The sequence below is a fragment of the Camelina sativa genome, chromosome 11, assembly GCF_000633955.1.
Source record: "Camelina sativa cultivar DH55 chromosome 11, Cs, whole genome shotgun sequence".
Lineage (NCBI taxonomy): Eukaryota > Viridiplantae > Streptophyta > Magnoliopsida > Brassicales > Brassicaceae > Camelina > Camelina sativa.
In genome coordinates, this window is record NC_025695.1 from 7504734 (window position 1) to 7521781 (window position 17048).

A 17048-nucleotide genomic window follows, 5' to 3' on the forward strand; every position below is an offset into this window, starting at 1 on the left:
AAAAAAATGATTAACAAAAATAGAGAAATTAAGTGAATCGGTAACCTGAGATTTGGGCTCACGTATCTTCTGCTTCTTTTTCAGTGCATCATCGCCCGTTTCCTGTAAATCCCAAAAAAACGAACAAATGCGAAGCCATTAACAGTTAAAATAAAAGCTCAAAATGAGAAAAAACAAAAAAAGAAACAAAAGAATGGAAGGATTACAGTGGAGGGAGAAGCGGAAGCTTTGCGCTTCTGGGTTTTCCCCATTTCCGGCGGCAGAGAAGTGGAAGAAGCGGAAGCTTTAATCCTAAGACTTTTGGGTTTTCCCCGTTGCCAGCGGGAGAGAAGTGAAAGAAGTGGAAACTTTCTATTACTTATTTATATCCTCATCTTCTTCTTCTTTTTTTTCTTATTTTGGTTTGGGCTCGGTTTTTACTTTTATTGACCCAGGCCTTTTTAAATTCTTGGGCTTTTCATGAATGCAAAATATAGCACAAACACACACACCCAGATTTGATGAGATATTAATTAAAGGTACGATCATCTGCGATCAATTGTTGTTATATACTTTGGATAATCAAATCATATAAACACTACTTGTGACTCTGATCAAGTAGTTTTATTAGCTTCCATGTCAAATTTCCCTTAACGTGTAAAACTGAAAGATATATAAGAAAACAATGTAAAAATATATATAATTTGTTATTAAAATTTGCATTAAAACAATATTCTCCAGTTCATAATTGAATTTACCGACTTAACCGCATTTCCTCGGACAAGAGCAGTACAAGCAGGAGATAAAATGAGAACTACACACACCTTTATACAAAGGATTCAACAGAACCCCCACAACACTACTCTCTCACTAACAACTGAATTTAAAAATGTCGTTTAAAATTGTTAAACGTTTTTAAAAGAGTATATGAATATATTTTTTATGTCCATACATAACCCAAACACACAAAAAAAAAAAAGTAAAGAAGAGTAAATTCTTAAAATAATAAAAATCCAAAGAGCTATGTTCAACTTTGTTTGTAATATGTAATAGAGTTTTAATTAGCTTTAGTTAGATTGCGGTGTACTTTATATACGCCCCGGCTCTTCAGTCTTCTCGTGTGATGGATCGATCATTCATTCACGCGTAGTTACATAGACCATAGACGCAGAACTCGCCGACTTCACACGGATTGTTACACTGTCCACAATGACGTTTGTCGTAAGCCAAGTAAACGCATTGGCCGCGACAACATGTTTGTGAGAACTTGCATTTGTTCTTACACGCGCCGCAGTTCTTGTCGTCATTGCTCACGTCTATGCACTTGTTGCTGCAGCATGTCACCGTCGAGTTGCTTCCTCCGCCTCCGTAGAGATTACATATTTCAGGGTCCTTGTTGCAATGGTCCGCAGCGTTAGGGTTTCGCTCGCCTACTTCCTTCTGAGCCAAGAACCGACTTGGCCTTATAGTAGGCGTACCCGGTACATCGAAGCTCGTGAGCTCCACGGTGGTGGTGGTTGTGGTTCTGGTTGTGATGACTGCGATTGTGATTGCGGTTGTTATAGCGATGGTCACGAGTAGCTTCAAGAGGGCCATTTTCTTCGGAGCTTTGGGGTTGTGTGCGTGAAAGGGAGAGAGAGAGAGGTTGTTCTTCTTTTTTCTTCTTAGAGAGACTGTGAGAGAGAAAGAATTGAGAATGGTGAGGAAGGAGAGGATGGAGTTAGGATTTATATATAGTTGTCGTCAACTAGAGTTGACGCAGGAAGTGCGGTAACAAAATGTGATTATATATTTATTTTTCGTTTAGTTTTTGTAAGTATTTTATGATTATGTGTGTTTTGTCCATAAAAATAAACAAATAAAGGAAACAGTTAGAATACAAACTATGTGCATGTATACATTGTTATGGTGCATGCATTACGTCTTTAGGAATAGAGAAGAAATACAAAAATATGTATTTAACATGTTTACATGATGAAACCAGTTGACTACTTGTTTCAAGATATTTTATTTAGTTGTTAGATGAACTTTTACCACAGGAGATAATTAATCCATCCCCATTGGCCGACCTAAGGTAATTCAGGCGAGTTGAACGGAGAAGCAAAGGCGTCCAATTTTTTTAAAAATGATTTTTTATTGGTAGCGAGAACCAAGAAACATTGATTTTTCTTTCTAATATAGGCAAAATTATTAGACAAGCCAGCTTTAACTTGTGTATTAGAAAACTCGTTCCTCCATGTTTAATCAGCCAGCAATACAATTAATCTACATATATACTTTGAAGATGAAAAGTTCATTACAAGTATGCATGCAACACTACGTTAACTAATGAAGTTAAACTACGCTCCTGTTGACACGAATTGGTTCTTAATCAATTAGCTTTTGACACAATTTTATCATTCACGTTTTTGTATTACTACTCAGCTGGAATAGGTCGTGTGTTCGTCAAGTATTCTTTTTCCATCTATAACATAAACAGTTCAGTTTATAAAGCAGTTTTAATGTAGTATTGAATTATGGTTCTTTTATATATAATTTATAACAGATTTTTTAAATAAAAAAATTGACAAGTTTATTATGTTAGGTTTTATCGTTTTGGTTTGATTTTTGGAACTGTGGACTAAAAATAAGGATTTGAAGTATTTGACTCTAGTCATGCTTTGATTGTAAAAGTCAGCAAATGATTTTGTTTTGTTTGGCTGGAATTGTAGAAAACAACATATAAAACTGAAACACAAGAAACAATATATATTTATATTTTCTTTAAATTAAATAAAATTATTTAAAATTACAGTTTTTTTTGGACAAAATTATTTGAAATTACATTAAAACATTATTTCTCTAATTCACAATTGAATCTACCGGTTTAATGGCATTTCTTCCGACGAAAGGATTGAATGAGAACCACACACCTTTATTATATCAATAAACAATTCAACAGACCCAACGGTCCAACCCCCACAAGGCCACAATACTAATCTCTCACTAACCACATAATTTGAAAATGTCTTACAAGAATCTAAAACATTTTCTTGAAGAAAAATCTGAATATTTTTCTTTTTAATATATACATATAACCAAAAACACACCAAAAAATATAAAGAGAACAAGAAACACTATTATTAAACGAAACAAAAATCCAGAGTATTACTGGTGGTATACAAAAGATGTGATCATGTTATGTGAATCAATAACATGTTGAAATCAGCTTACTACCAAAAACAGTTCGAAGATGCGGCAGAAAGATATGACAGGTTCAATGTTCTTGGCTAATGAATAAAAGCTTTCAGGACCCATACAAATTTATAAAAATCTTTCAACTCTTATAATTTCATTTACTCTGTAGTCCATACAATTTTTTTCTATCTTTTGCGTGGTCGATATTACAAAGCAAAAACCACATTCATATACTTTTTTTTTACCTTATGTGCTCATTTGCCACCAATCTCCCTTATATAAAGAGTTTTCAAGTTGTGAAATTCTAAATGAGAATTGCGAGAGAGAAAACTTTAGGTTTTTGAGTTATTTTTTCCTAAATAAAAGAGTTTTTCTTGAGATTGTGTATGAAATTCTTTCTTTTAAATTCTAGAATCTTGAGCTTGTTGTTTTTTCCCCTATTGATGACTTTGTCTTTATGTTTTTTTTTGGAGACTCTAATACCCTTAAGAGGGCCAAATCTCAGGTTACTTGTTAAATCAAATAAAAACAGCTTTTCAGATTCACTTAAACCAGCTTTACCTTCACTTTTTTTGTTGTTCTTTGACAATAATCATGTTTTTTGTTGTTTGATTTTTGTAGGAAAATGATGAAGATGAAGAAATAGTTCGGGAAATGATGTAAGTGTATATGTCTTTTCATGAAACGATTTTTTTTTGGACAAAGTATGTATTTTGTAGTAATGAAGTTTTATTTTGGATGATAATCATTAATATCAATTGAAAACTAGTAATAACTAATTAGTAATGTTTGTAATAATTAATGAAATTTTATTTTGGATGATAATTATCAACTGAAAAGTAGTAATAAGTAACGTTTGTAGTAATTAATGAATCTTTATTTTGGATGATATTTGTTAACGATTAGTAATAAGTAACGTTTGTAGTAAGTAGTAACTAATGAAACTTTATTTTGGATGATAATTGAAAAATAGTAATAGGTAACGTTTGTAGTAATTAATGAAGCTTTATTTTGAATGATAATTATAAACCACAATTGGAAAATAGTAATAAGTAACGTTTGTAGTAATTAATGAAGCTTTATTTTGGATGATAATTATTAACGATAATTAAAAAATAGTAATAAGTAATGTTTGTAGTAATTAATGAAGCTTTATTTTGGATGATAATTATTAACGAAAACTAAAAACTAATTACGAAACAAGAAAAGAAGATTTTTGTTGAAATCTGGTTGTTAGTAAATATTTTGTTGATTGTCTTGGAAAAAAATCACTATTTACATAATGAGTGTGTAAATTTGTTTTTGGGGTTTCTCGGATAAATGTACAAGAAATCTGATACTCCAAAATCTTTTCAACAAGTGAAAGATATTTGCAAAAACACTGAATATTTGTTCAGAGACAATGCTTACAAAAAAGGACATCCCTTCTGTTTTTGGGACATGACAGATATTGATATATGAATCTGTTTATAAAATTAAGCATATCTCTTTTGTTTAATGAATGTGTTAAACATGTCTTTTACTTGCAAATATAAATAGAACTTAGATGAAGATAGTATGATGAAAATTTGTTAGGAGTATTTTGTTGTAATCTGGTATGATGTTATTTTTTTCACATAACTAAAGCCTTCTTTGTTAGTAAATAACAACAGACCCACTGGTCCAACCCCTACAAGGCCACAACACCAATCTCTCAATATTCACATAGTTTGAAAATGTCTTATAAGAATGTAAAACGTTTTTTTGAAGAAATTTTTTTAATATGTACACATAACCAAAAGCACACCAAAAAAAAATATAAAGAGAATAATAGACACTACTATTAAACGAAAAAAAAATCCATTGTAGTACTGGTGGTATACAAAAGATGTGATCATGTTATGTGAACCAAGAACATATTGAGATAAGCATAAGGGTGGTACGTACTACCAAAAACAGTTCGAAGACGCGACAGAGAGATATGACAGTTTCAATGTTCTTGGCTAATGAATAAAGCTTTCAGGACCCATACAAATTTTATAAAAATCTTTCAAACTCTTTATAATTCATTTCCTCTGTAATCCCTACAATTTTTTAATATCTTTTGCGTGGTTGATATTACAAAGCAAAAACCACATTCATATACTTTTTTTGTTTACCTTATGTGCTCATCTGCCACCAATCTGCGTACCATTCTGCATTCTCCATTCATTTGATCCATAGAATCGTATAATACAAAGTCATAAACATTTAATCAAAATATGAAACTTCAATATTTACTGCACAACATTAGTACATGAGTGTCATTCTAGGTTTAATATATTCTAAGTTAGAAAACAACTAAATTACCTAAGTAAGATATAGATAAGTTTTTAATGTCTTCCCTCTTCACAATTGACCTAGAACACAAAAATTATATATCAATCTAATTTATACATATGTACATATTAGTGTTATATATAGCTCTGATACTCTATCACACTTGACTTAAAACCTAGTTATGACAAGCAAAAAGCACTCAAAAGACTTAATTAAAACCTATAAAACTATGAAAGTGAATTTTAATTGTAAGATTATAACACAAGTTTACCCTATCACACTTGGCTCAGATATCATAAGGAAACGTAATAAGAGAGTGAATAAATTTCATGTATCCTCATTTCGAGAGTTTTTTAATAAGGCATTGACGCTGAGTAATACGAATGATACAATTTCATAAAATCCACAACATATATGATTTCATAAAATTAATGGTATCATTTCATGTGGTGGATTTCATGAAATCTTATTATTTGCGTTACTTGGCGTCAGAGCAAATAAAAAAAACTAGTGTCCTGAGATTTAAATGTTAACAATATGTTGTGATATGGTATCCGCATTTCTCTAGTTACTTGTTTATTCTCTATTTTTATGAGGGTTATTCAGCTTAATTCTAAACCATCTTTTTCTACTTTTTTTTCCTTTAAAACGTATACTATTTATCCTATTAATTTACATAGACTCTATTTACGATGACCCACAACTTTTATTTTGAGTGATCGATATTTGTAGTGGAAATAAACAAATTCAGAGACTCCCTTGATGTCTCAAATTCAGATATCTCAATTGATTTATTATTGGTCCAGTTCTAATGGTTCAAAAAAGACAAAGTTTCATCTCTAGTATTCAATTTTTGAATTATATTTAGAATTTACCATGTTGTGTGAATCTAAATTATGTTACAGTTGAATAAATGTTAGGTTTGTACTGAATTTAGTGTATTTTAAATCTAATTGTCAAACTCAACATATGAGATAAAGACTGATCAGTTAGGTTCTGGTTTGACTTTTGGTACTACATACTAAAAATGTGGATTTGAAGTATTTGACTTTAGTCATGCTTTGATTGTGAAAGCCACCAAATGGTTTTGCTTTGTTTGGTTGGAATTGTAGAAAACAACGTATAAAACTGAAACACAAGAAACAATACATATTTATATTTTCAAAAATACAAATTAAATTATTTTAAAACATTATTTCTCTAGGTTGCAATTGAATCTACCGGTTTAATCGCATTTCTTCCGACGAAAAGATTGAATAAAAATCACACACCTTTATATAAATAATAAAATAAACAATTCAACAAACCCAACGGTCCAACCCCCACATCACTAATCTCTCACTAACCATAGAATTTAAAATATCTTAAAAAATGTAAAACATTTTATGGAAGAATCTGAATATTGGTGGTATACAAAGATGTGATCATGTCATGTGAACCAAAGACATGTTGAGATAAGCATAAGGGTGGTACGAACTACCAAAAAAAGTTTGAAGACGTGGCAGAGAGATATGACAGGTTCAATGTTCTTGGCGAATGAATAAAAGCTTTCAGGACCCATACAAATTTATAAAAATCTTTCAACTCTTTTGCGAGGTCGATATTACAAAGCAAAAACCACATTCATATACTTTTTTTTTACCTTATGTGCTCATGTGCCACCAATCTCTCTTATATAAAGAGTTGTCAAGTTGTGATATCCTAGTTGAGAATTGCGAGAGAGAAAACTTTAGGTTTTTGAGTTATTTTTTCCTAAAGTAATAAGAGAGTTTTTATTGAGATTGTGTGTGAAATTCTTTCTTTTGAATTCTAGAATTCTAGAATCTTGAGCTTGTTGTTTTATCCCCTATTAATGACTTTGTCTTTATGTTTTTTTTGTTGGAGACTCTAATGCCCTTAAGAGGGCCAAATCTCAGGTTACTTGTTAAATCAAATAAAAAAAAAGCTTTTCAGATTCACTTAAATCAGCTTTATCTTCACTTTTTTTTGTTGTTCTTTGACAATAATCATGTTTTTTGTTGTTTGATTTTTGTAGGAAAATGATGAAGATGAAGAAATGGCTCGGGAAATGATGTAAGTGTATATGTCTTCTCATGAAACGATTCTTTTTTTGGGAAAAGTATGTATTTTGTAGTAATGAAGCTTTATTTTGGATGATAATCATTAACAACAATTGAAAAATAGTAATAACTAATAAGTAATGTTTGTAGTAATTAATGAAACTTTATTTTGGATGATAATTATTAACGACAACTGAAAAATAGTAATAAGTAACGTTTGTAGTAATTAATGAATCTTTATTTTGGATGATATTTATTAACGATTAATAATAAGTAATGTTTGTAGTAACTAATGAAGCTTTATTTTGGATGATAATTATTAACAATAATTGAAAAATAATAATAAATAATGTTTGTAGTAATTAATGAAGCTTTATTTTGGATGATAATTATTAACAACAATTGGAAATAGTAATAAGTAACGTTTGAAGTAATTAATGAAGCTTAATTTTGGATGATAATTATTAACGATAATTGAAAAATAGTAATAAGTAATGTTTGTAGTAATTAATAAAGCTTTATTTTGGATGATAATTATTAAAAAAAACTAAAAACTAAAAACTAAACAAGAAAATAAGTTTTTTGTTGAAATCTGGTTGTTAGTAAATATTTTGTTGATTGTCTTGGAAAAAAAATCACTATTTACATAATGAGTGTGAAAATATGTTTTTGGGTTTGTCGGGTAAATGTGCAAGAAATATGATACTGCAAAATCTTTTCAACAAGTGAAAGATAATTGCAAAAACATTGAAGATTTGTTTAGAGACATTGCTTACAAAAAAAGACATCCCTTCAGTTTTTGGGACATGAAAGGTATTTATATATGAATCTGTTTATAAAATTAAGGATATCCCTTTTGTTTAATGAATGTGTTAAACATGTCTTTTGCTCACAAATATAAAGAGAACTTAGATGAAGAAAATGAAAATTTGTTAAGAGAATTTTGTTGTAATTTGGTATGATCTTATTTTCTTCACATAACTAAAGTCTTCTTTGTTAGTATATATCTTGTTGGTTCTCTTGAAAAGAAATTCACTATTTACATAATAAATCATCAAATCATTTAAGTGTGCAAATTTGTTTTTGGGTTTCTCTCATATTATATTCATTTTTCTTTTAATCATTTGGCAAGGAACCTGATATATGAAATTTTTTACACCAAGTTAAAGATATTTACAAAAATATTGAAGACTTGCTCAAGAGATTACTTACAAAAAAAGGATGTCCCTTGTGTTTCTGCCATATAGCAAGTATATACTAGCAAATTTAATAAGAGAAATGAATTAGTGAATAAAGTAACTAAGCCACCAAGATATATTGCACAACATTAGTACACTAGCATCATTCGAGGTTTAATATATTCTAAGTTAGAATACAACTAAATTATCTTAATATGAAATAAATAAGTTTTCACCATTGATCAGTTAATGTATTTGCTCTTCACAATTGATTTAGAACACAAAAATAATACTAGATATAAATCTAATTTATACACATGTACATATTAGTGTATATATATATATATATATATTATGTACCCTCATTTTATAGTTTTTGAATTAAGTATTGACGCTGAACAATGCAAATTATACAATTTCATGAAATCTACGACATGAAATAGCATCATGAAAATGTTGTGGATTTCATGAAATGATATTATTCGCATTGCTTGCCTCAGAGCCAAATAAATAAAAAAATAAGTATCGTGCGATTTAAATGTTAACAATATGTTGTTTCATAAAATGGTATTATCATCTCTCTAATTACTTATTTATTCTCTATTTTTATATATAACGGTTATTCAGCTTAATTGTTAACCATCTTTTATACTTTTTTCCCTAAAATTTTATAATATTTATCCTATTAATTCACATGGACTCTGTTTACGATGACCTACAACTTTTTTTTTTTTCAACGACCTACAACTTTTATTTTGAGTGAAAATAAACAAATTCAGAGACTCCCTTGATGTCTCAAATTCAGATATCTCAATCGATCATATATATTATGCATAATCTGCCATGTTTGATTTATTATTGGTCCAGTTTCTAATGGTTAAAAAAAAAAGACAAAATTTTCATCTCATGTTTCAGTTTTTGAATTATATTCAGAATTTACCATGTCGTGTGGATGTAAATTACGTTACGGTTTGAATGAATGCTAGATTTGTACTTAATTTAGTGTATTTTAAATCTAATTGTCAAACTCAACATATGGGATAAAGACTAATCTGTTAGGTTCTGGTTTGACTTTTGGAACTAGGGACTAAAAATGGGAATTTGAAGTATATGACTCTAAACATGCTTTGATTGTGAAAGCTACACCAAATGGTTTTGCTTTATTTGGTTGGAATTGTAGAAAACAACGTATAAAACTGAAACACAAGAAACAATATATATATATATTCTTTAAGTTAAATTAAATTATTTAAAATTATATTTTTTGGACAAAATTATTTGAAATTACAATAAAACATTATTTCTCTAATTCGCAATTGAATTTGAATCTACCGGTTTAATCGCATTTCTTCCGACGAAATGAATGAATGAGAACCACACACCTTTATATTAATAAACAATTCAACAGACCCAACAGTCTAACCTCTACAAGGCCATAACACTAATCTCTCACAATCCACATAATTTGAAAATGTCTTATAAGAATGTAAAACGTTTTTTTAATATGTACATATAACCAAAAGCACATCAAAAAAAATATAAAGAAAATAAGACACACTACTATTAAACAGAAAAAAGAATCTAGAATAGTATTGGTAGTATACAAAAGATGTGATCATGTTATATGAACCAAAAATATATTTAGATAATAAGCATAAAAATGGTACGTACTACGAAAATAATTCGAAAACGCGTCAATTTTATAAAGATCTTTCAACTCTTTATAATTTCATTTAATTTCCTAAATAGTCCTTACAATTTTTTAATATTTTTTATGTGGTTAATATTACAAAGCAGACAACACATTCATATACTTTTTTTTTACCTTATATGCTCATCTACCACCAATCTGCGTACCATTATGCTTTCTCAATTCATTTGATGCATAGAATCGTATAATACAAAATCATAAACATGTAATCAAAATATGAAACTTCAATATATACGAATTATTTATTTAAAAAAAATCCACATGATAACAGAAAAGGTCAAATACAAAAAGCTTTAAAAAATTGAGTTTGTACGACACATAGGATCAAAAGAAAAGAGAACTACTATTACAATCTCAACACTAAAACAAAAGTATAGTCAGGAAACGAACGGTTGTGATTTACTTCAAAGGGAAAAAAAGAAAGGAATCAACGGCTGAGATCTCTCCTGGATTTACCGATAGCAAAGATCAAAGAAGAAGAAGACGATGAAGCAGATGTATCGGCGCTGTTCATTCTCACGATAGAGTTAACCATCGGTTCTTTATCTCTCGACGATCGCTTCAACGGCCGTGATTCTTGTACTGCTGAAGAGCTTCCGATCTCATCCTGCATTTGTACAAAAAAACAAACAAAAATTAAAAACCAAAACTTTCCTCTGTTCTTTTTTCCCGAGAAAAAAAGAGAAAAAGATAGATCCATACATCGGAGCAGAGAAGATCTGAATTCTCCATCGTCCTCGTTCTCTTAGTCACCAAACCACCGTCAGAAGATGATGACGAACACACCACCGGAGGTGATTGCGCCGCCGCCGCAGACCACGGAACAACTTGATTCTCAGCTTCTTCATCATCGTCAACATCACCTTCATCCTCATCATCATCACTGTACTCTTCATCTTCATCATCATCATCATCGTAAGATTCAGCGTCATCGTCTCTGATCCGATCGAAACTATTAACCTCCTCATTCTGATTCTCAGAAGACGAGATCCTGTTCCTCCCAGCGCCGCCACCTCCGGCAGCGTTTTTAAGAGCGAGGCAAGAGTCGCAGACGGAGAAGGTAGGACCGAGACGAAGCCCTGAAGCTTTCCATGAGGTAAGAGACTGACAAGCGCTGCAGAGAAGACAGCGAGTGTGTTTAGCTACCAAGAAATTAGCGCCGTGAACTTTACCGTCGCAGTCCCAACATAAACTAGCTTCATCTGACTCGCAATACATTTTTGCTACACCGCTACATAAATCACACTTCTTCCCCATCATCACTAAAACTAAATAAAAAATCAAAACTCTCTTGTAAAGATTTGTTGTTAAGCTTCTCGTAATTCTCTCTCTTTTGTCTTTTGCTTTTGGTTTTCTTGGAGAAAGATAACAAACAAAGCAGATGAAGAAGAAGAGGAAAGTGCAAGTTGCAGGGGGGAGAAGAAGAATTGGGATATATTTTTTTTTTTTTGTTTGGGTGGCGAGTTTTCTGTGATTCAACAATTCTTTGGAGGTTAGTTTCGTCTTTTTGTGTGTCCTGCAGAGAGAGAAAAAATCTATTTCTCTTCTTTGGTTTCAAGATTGGCTTATTTTTTTATATAGCACCCAGTCTTTTTTATTATGTGGTTACTATCCAATCTCATTTTCAATTTAAACTTTACTACTTATTTCTTTTTTTCTTTTAACTCTAGAGATTGGTTTTAAGTTTAACACTTTACACTTTAACCCTTTATTCGAGTTTTCTTTGTTTGGATAATTATCAGTTCTATTTATATATATCTGCATTTGTTTACATTCCTTTGATCATATCTTGTTTTCTGTATTGTTTTTAATTTTTTACTAGCTCTATCTTGTCTACTTTTCTTTCTTTTTTTTCCCTTTTTTGTTAAGAAAACAATGTTATACATATTAGTTTTTTTTTCCACCTTTATTGGTTTCTAATTTTGTTTTAATGATTTGTTTCATTTTTCTATTTCATTATATTAACTCTTAAACAACGGTAATAAATTGTAACGTAGAGTACAAATTAGTAGTATTAATTTTTGAAGAAAAACAAGTTAAATGCGCATGGGCCAAAGCCGAACTGAGTTTTACGTGGCGACAAACTCATGGTTGAGTTGAGTTGAGTTTCAAGATATTTTTTTTTCTTTCTTTTGTCTGAGAGAGATTTAACAAACACTCAAATGACGTGGCGAGATTTTAGCCGGGTAAGAAGGAAGAGCGAGGTTCTAGTCTGTCCTACGTGGACGAATCAGGTTCTGAAGAGCTACGGAGCCACGTGAACCCACCTGGGATTTGTCTGGACCATATTACAAAGTCTCTCTAAATCGCGTCCCCACCGCACCATACCTCTCTTCTATTATATTATCCTTTCACTTTGTTTATAACCACTTGTTTTTTTTCTTTTTTTTTACTTCTCTTCTCTCTTCCCAAAGTCATCCAAAACAGATAACATATCTGTTTTCTCTTCTAACTACAGTTATTTTCCGAGGATAAGATTCTATAATACTACAGAAATAATGCATTGGTATGGGAGAGAAGCAAAACTTTCTAATATAGTACATAGGCAGAGTATTATTATTATTATTTTATTTGGACCATAATTCTTTAATGTCTGGAAATATTATTAGTTTAACTGTATAGTTGCTTTGTAATTTTTGTGGCTCTCACGAACCCATTGTATAGAATAGTAATAAACCTGTATCATCAAAGCATAACCACATAAAAGATTGTGCTTATGTGGCAAACTTCGATATGGGGAGATCTTACGTGGCGAACAACGGTGGTGTGAAGAATCAAATGAAGATGAGATGTCATCATGAGAGCCACGCAAACGCAAAGTTTTTGGTGGTGAGGGGTGGTGTGGTTTATGGCTCATTCATTATTACGACTTACTGACTTTCCCTTTTCTTTTTTCTTTTTGTGTGGATAAGAATTTTGGAACAAGTCAGAACTTTGAAGACGAGAGGTTCATTGTTCATATTCAGAATGTGTGTGTTTTTTATATATAATTGTCAAGAATAATTTGAGTACATCCCTTCTTTTTTAGTTCTTATCTTCTCAGATATGTGGCGTGTCTCATGTATGGGTTAGATGATATGCAGTGTTGAGATCGTTTTTTTTAATTGTAAATTTTTTAATACAAAATTACAAACGATTCAAAATAAAATCAAAATTTTTTTTTTTTTTGATCATTCATTTGCATCTACTTTACTTATCAACCAACAAAAATTAATTCTTTATACATACTTTGTTATATATTCGATAAAACCCAATCAATAAGAAAAACCGTACGTTAGAAACCCTTAAGATGACACGACTGTGAGAAAAAGACTAGCTACAAGACAGTACAGTGTGCCTAAGCTGAGAAGGCCTCAAGGGGGTGATTATCATGGGCTTCGTCTTTTGTCCACGTTTTTTCTCTTTCCTTTTTTTGTTGTATTCACGTTTTTTGGTATCTCTTACAGTCTCCACGTTCAAATGTTAGCATAAGAGAATTCTCTCACTAGAGACAGCGATGATCTTATTACGTTTTCATGTGCCAAATTCAGGCTTTGATTTTCTTTTCGAACAATTTCAGTTTTGCTATAAAAATGTATGGTCTAGATTATAAAAGAAAAACTTCTTACTTGCCAAAACATGTCCACTCCTAAATACTCGAAAAGTTACAATAACCCGGACACCTAAAATCAATAGGAAAATTCTCGATCATGGCTTCAAGTTTCAACTATATTGTTGCAAACTAATGTTTTCTGCCTCCTTCTTAGCTGAAATACCTTTTACCAACAAACTTTTGAATATTAAAGATTTTAGTCAAAAAAACGAAATGAGTATATTGTGTACTAGACCATTCTACTTTTCTAGAAAATTTGCATCATCAAATATATCTAACATATATCTTTTGACCACTCAGTCCCTTATATGGGACTTAGTCAAGGAGGATTAGCTACATCTTACTTCGTGCTTTTGTCCTTGCTAGGCTTATAAATTCTTGTAATGTGAGAAACTTCAACATTGGCCGTCTAAATCTAATGATGGATCATAATCTGCCTCTGTATTTAAACAAAACACCCTAATATGAGGAATGTTTCGGTTGATCACCCCAAATGACCGCAAATGGTTTCTTGTGCCACAAGCCAAGAAAACAACCGATGTTGAGGCTGATCTTCTGGGTCAAGACTAAAGAACCCAAGTTGGAAAACATGGTCCGGGAAGAACGAAGAGTATCTCCATCCTTAAGGGATATTCTTGGAGTAATGACACTATAATGTAACAGAGATACCCAAAACAGAGAATGTCTCTGTTCGAGTTATTCACATCGCTTAGGATCTTGGAACGGCTTATCCTTCACGGGACATCCAGCTATGGGACGAGAGAATAGCTATTTCAACCACAAACTCACGTCAACTGATCAAGAAGTAAACTCTTCATGGATTCCTCGAGACAAAATTTTCTCAAGATTGGTCTTAAACAACACAGGGAAAAAAAGGAAACAACATAGAAGTGTAAAAAAAGGAAACTTTGAATCCCAAAACGAAGTCTCCATTACATGTTGCAAGGTCGGTAGAAAAATATGTATAAACTATGGTTAGTAATTTAATGCAATGTGTTAATAAGAACAAATCAAGCGCAAAAAGGTTACAGATTATAGAATACACAGAGAACAATTACAAGGTTTATCTAGGCTCTATTACACTCATGGTTTGTAAATTATTGGAAGGAATCTCGAGATTAATGGATAAAGTGTCGGAAAACAAGAGATTTCGTTCATTAAAAAACCCGGGCTGCTTCGGATCAAGAAGCAACATTTCACTGCTCAGCATCAGAACCACCACTGACATGTTTGGTCTATCTTGAGGATCTTGTTGTACACATAGCAGACCAATGTGTATCACTCTTAAAACTTCAGAAATATCGCTACATGACTCCTTGAAAGCTTCATCGATTAGTTCACATGCTTTATCTTCTATGTATTGCCTCCAAGCCTGAAGAATTATTATTATGTAATTAAGCTAGGTTTACCAAAATACAAGTTAATTTACTTTGTTAATTGCTGCTAATGTACTTACGTGTCCAATAAGGTTAAGCTTGTCTTCTTCATTACAGAACCCGCGGTTTCTTCTTCCTGATACTATCTCTAATACCAAAACTCCAAAGCTAAATACATCGGATTTTAATGAGAAGTACCCGTCGATTTGATATTCTGGAGACATATATCCACTGCACAAAGAAAGATAGAGAACATATCCTTTTAAAATCTGTTTGCTTGCTTTAAGGCTTTGCATTGAAATCAAGAAAGATAGGTGATCTTACTATGTTCCAACCACTTTGGTCGTGTTAGCTTCAGTTTCATCTCCTCCCAAGGTTCTAGCCAATCCGAAATCCGAGATTTTCGCGTTCATATCAGAATCAAGCAAAACATTGCTTGCTTTGAGGTCGCGGTGGATGATTCGAAGCCTTGAATCTTGATGGAGATACATCAGTCCTCTAGCAATCCCTTTGATTATTTCCACCCGTTTAGGCCAATCAAGTTCTCTGCGCCGTTCTTTATCGAAAATGAAAGAGTCCACGCTTCTGTTTGGTTGATACTCGTAGATAAGCATTCTTTCATCTTCCTCCACGCAATACCCAAGAATCTTCACAAGGTTACGGTGTTGCAGCTTTGCAATCAACTTGATCTCGTTCTTGAATTCTTCTTTCCCTTGTCTTGACGTTCTTGAGAGCCTCTTTACAGCAATTTCTTGTCCACTAGCCAATGTTCCCTAGAAAAAAAAAATTCAAAACATTTTACCCTTTTTGAGCAGAATCTGAAAACTAGACAAGAAGATGTGGTTTGTTACCTTATAGACCGGTCCAAAACCACCTTGTCCAAGTTTATTCCCATTAGAGAATCCATTTGTAGCTTCTGAGATCGTGTCAAGATCAAGAAACGGTAATTCAAGATCTTCCTCTTCTTTCTTCCTGCTTGAAACACGGACTGACTCGCGCTGCACAATTTCTGAATCATTCAACGGTTTTAATAAGCACAGTTGAAAATTAAGATACTTAATTACTGAGAGCTACAACTACAATCATTTTTACCTTTGGTTGCAAGTTTCTTTTTCTTTATGTTGAAGACAGTTAAACCAATGCAAAGGCACATAAGAAACATTGCTGTACATAAAGCTACAATGAGCATCACCCTTAACTTCCCCTTCACGTAATGGATATTATACTCTTCTGTAGAAGAAAACAAAATATAGAAAGTGATCAAGAGTTATAATATTTCTCAGTAAAACAATGTTTCCTGTTTCACATGTCTTAAACCTTACCTATCTCAGAAGAAGCAAGCCTCACATACAGATCTTGTCCGTTTTCATTATACTCTCTTATATCAATCAAATCTCCAAACCAGAGTATACACCCGCTTCCTCCATCTCTAATATCGAAATGCGAATAAGCTGAGCAAGTACAGTTTCTCAAGCATACCCTTTTGCATTCGTTCAAATCCATGCTCTTATCATACCAAGATGTTCTTGTATCTGGTAACTTCAACTTTGAAATCTTCAGAAAACCTTCTTCTCCTTTACCACAACCCATTTCCACTCTTCTAACACACCCTTCGGACCAATCCCCTGCCACCCAAGCCTCTGGAGATTTAGGAACAAACCCTTTTAAACACCTACA

The 17048-nt window shown here is 31.9% G+C and overlaps 4 protein-coding genes and 1 long non-coding RNA gene across 5 annotated transcripts in view; 1 reads left to right on the forward strand and 4 right to left on the reverse strand.

Annotated features, from left to right (window-relative positions):
- The window catches only part of LOC104722198, a 2700-nt gene extending 2057 nt beyond the window's left edge, over positions 1-643 (reverse strand). Inside the window, exons 1-2 of the mRNA XM_010440334.2 lie at positions 207-643; positions 46-102 (exon numbers count right to left, since the gene is read on the reverse strand). Of these exons, the coding sequence (XP_010438636.1) occupies positions 46-102; positions 207-251 (102 nt within the window). The 5' untranslated portion in view covers positions 252-643. The remainder of the gene's footprint in view (positions 1-45; positions 103-206) is intronic.
- LOC104722200 (stigma-specific STIG1-like protein 1) lies at positions 1092-1634 on the reverse strand. Its single transcript, XM_010440336.2, has one exon. It carries the CDS (start codon positions 1573-1575, stop codon positions 1120-1122), a length of 456 nt encoding a protein of 151 aa, XP_010438638.1. The 5' UTR covers positions 1576-1634; the 3' UTR covers positions 1092-1119.
- LOC104722201 lies at positions 7071-10508 on the forward strand. The gene is made up of 2 exons (XR_757160.2): positions 7071-7370; positions 7490-10508. It is a non-coding gene; the product is annotated as an uncharacterized LOC104722201 (long non-coding RNA).
- Positions 10627-11957, reverse strand: LOC104722202 (zinc finger protein CONSTANS-LIKE 4-like). The gene is made up of 2 exons (XM_010440338.1): positions 11106-11957; positions 10627-11010 (listed from the first exon to the last, which is right to left on the reverse strand). Exons 1-2 carry the CDS (start codon positions 11661-11663, stop codon positions 10831-10833), a joined length of 738 nt encoding a protein of 245 aa, XP_010438640.1. The 5' UTR covers positions 11664-11957; the 3' UTR covers positions 10627-10830.
- Positions 15059-17048, reverse strand: part of LOC104727720 (G-type lectin S-receptor-like serine/threonine-protein kinase At4g27290) — a 4245-nt gene continuing 2255 nt past the window's right edge. The window contains exons 2-7 of the mRNA XM_010446798.2: positions 16694-17043; positions 16464-16601; positions 16223-16380; positions 15696-16144; positions 15452-15602; positions 15059-15367 (exon numbers count right to left, since the gene is read on the reverse strand). Coding sequence (XP_010445100.2) covers positions 15059-15367; positions 15452-15602; positions 15696-16144; positions 16223-16380; positions 16464-16601; positions 16694-17043 — 1555 coding nt within the window. The remainder of the gene's footprint in view (positions 15368-15451; positions 15603-15695; positions 16145-16222; positions 16381-16463; positions 16602-16693; positions 17044-17048) is intronic.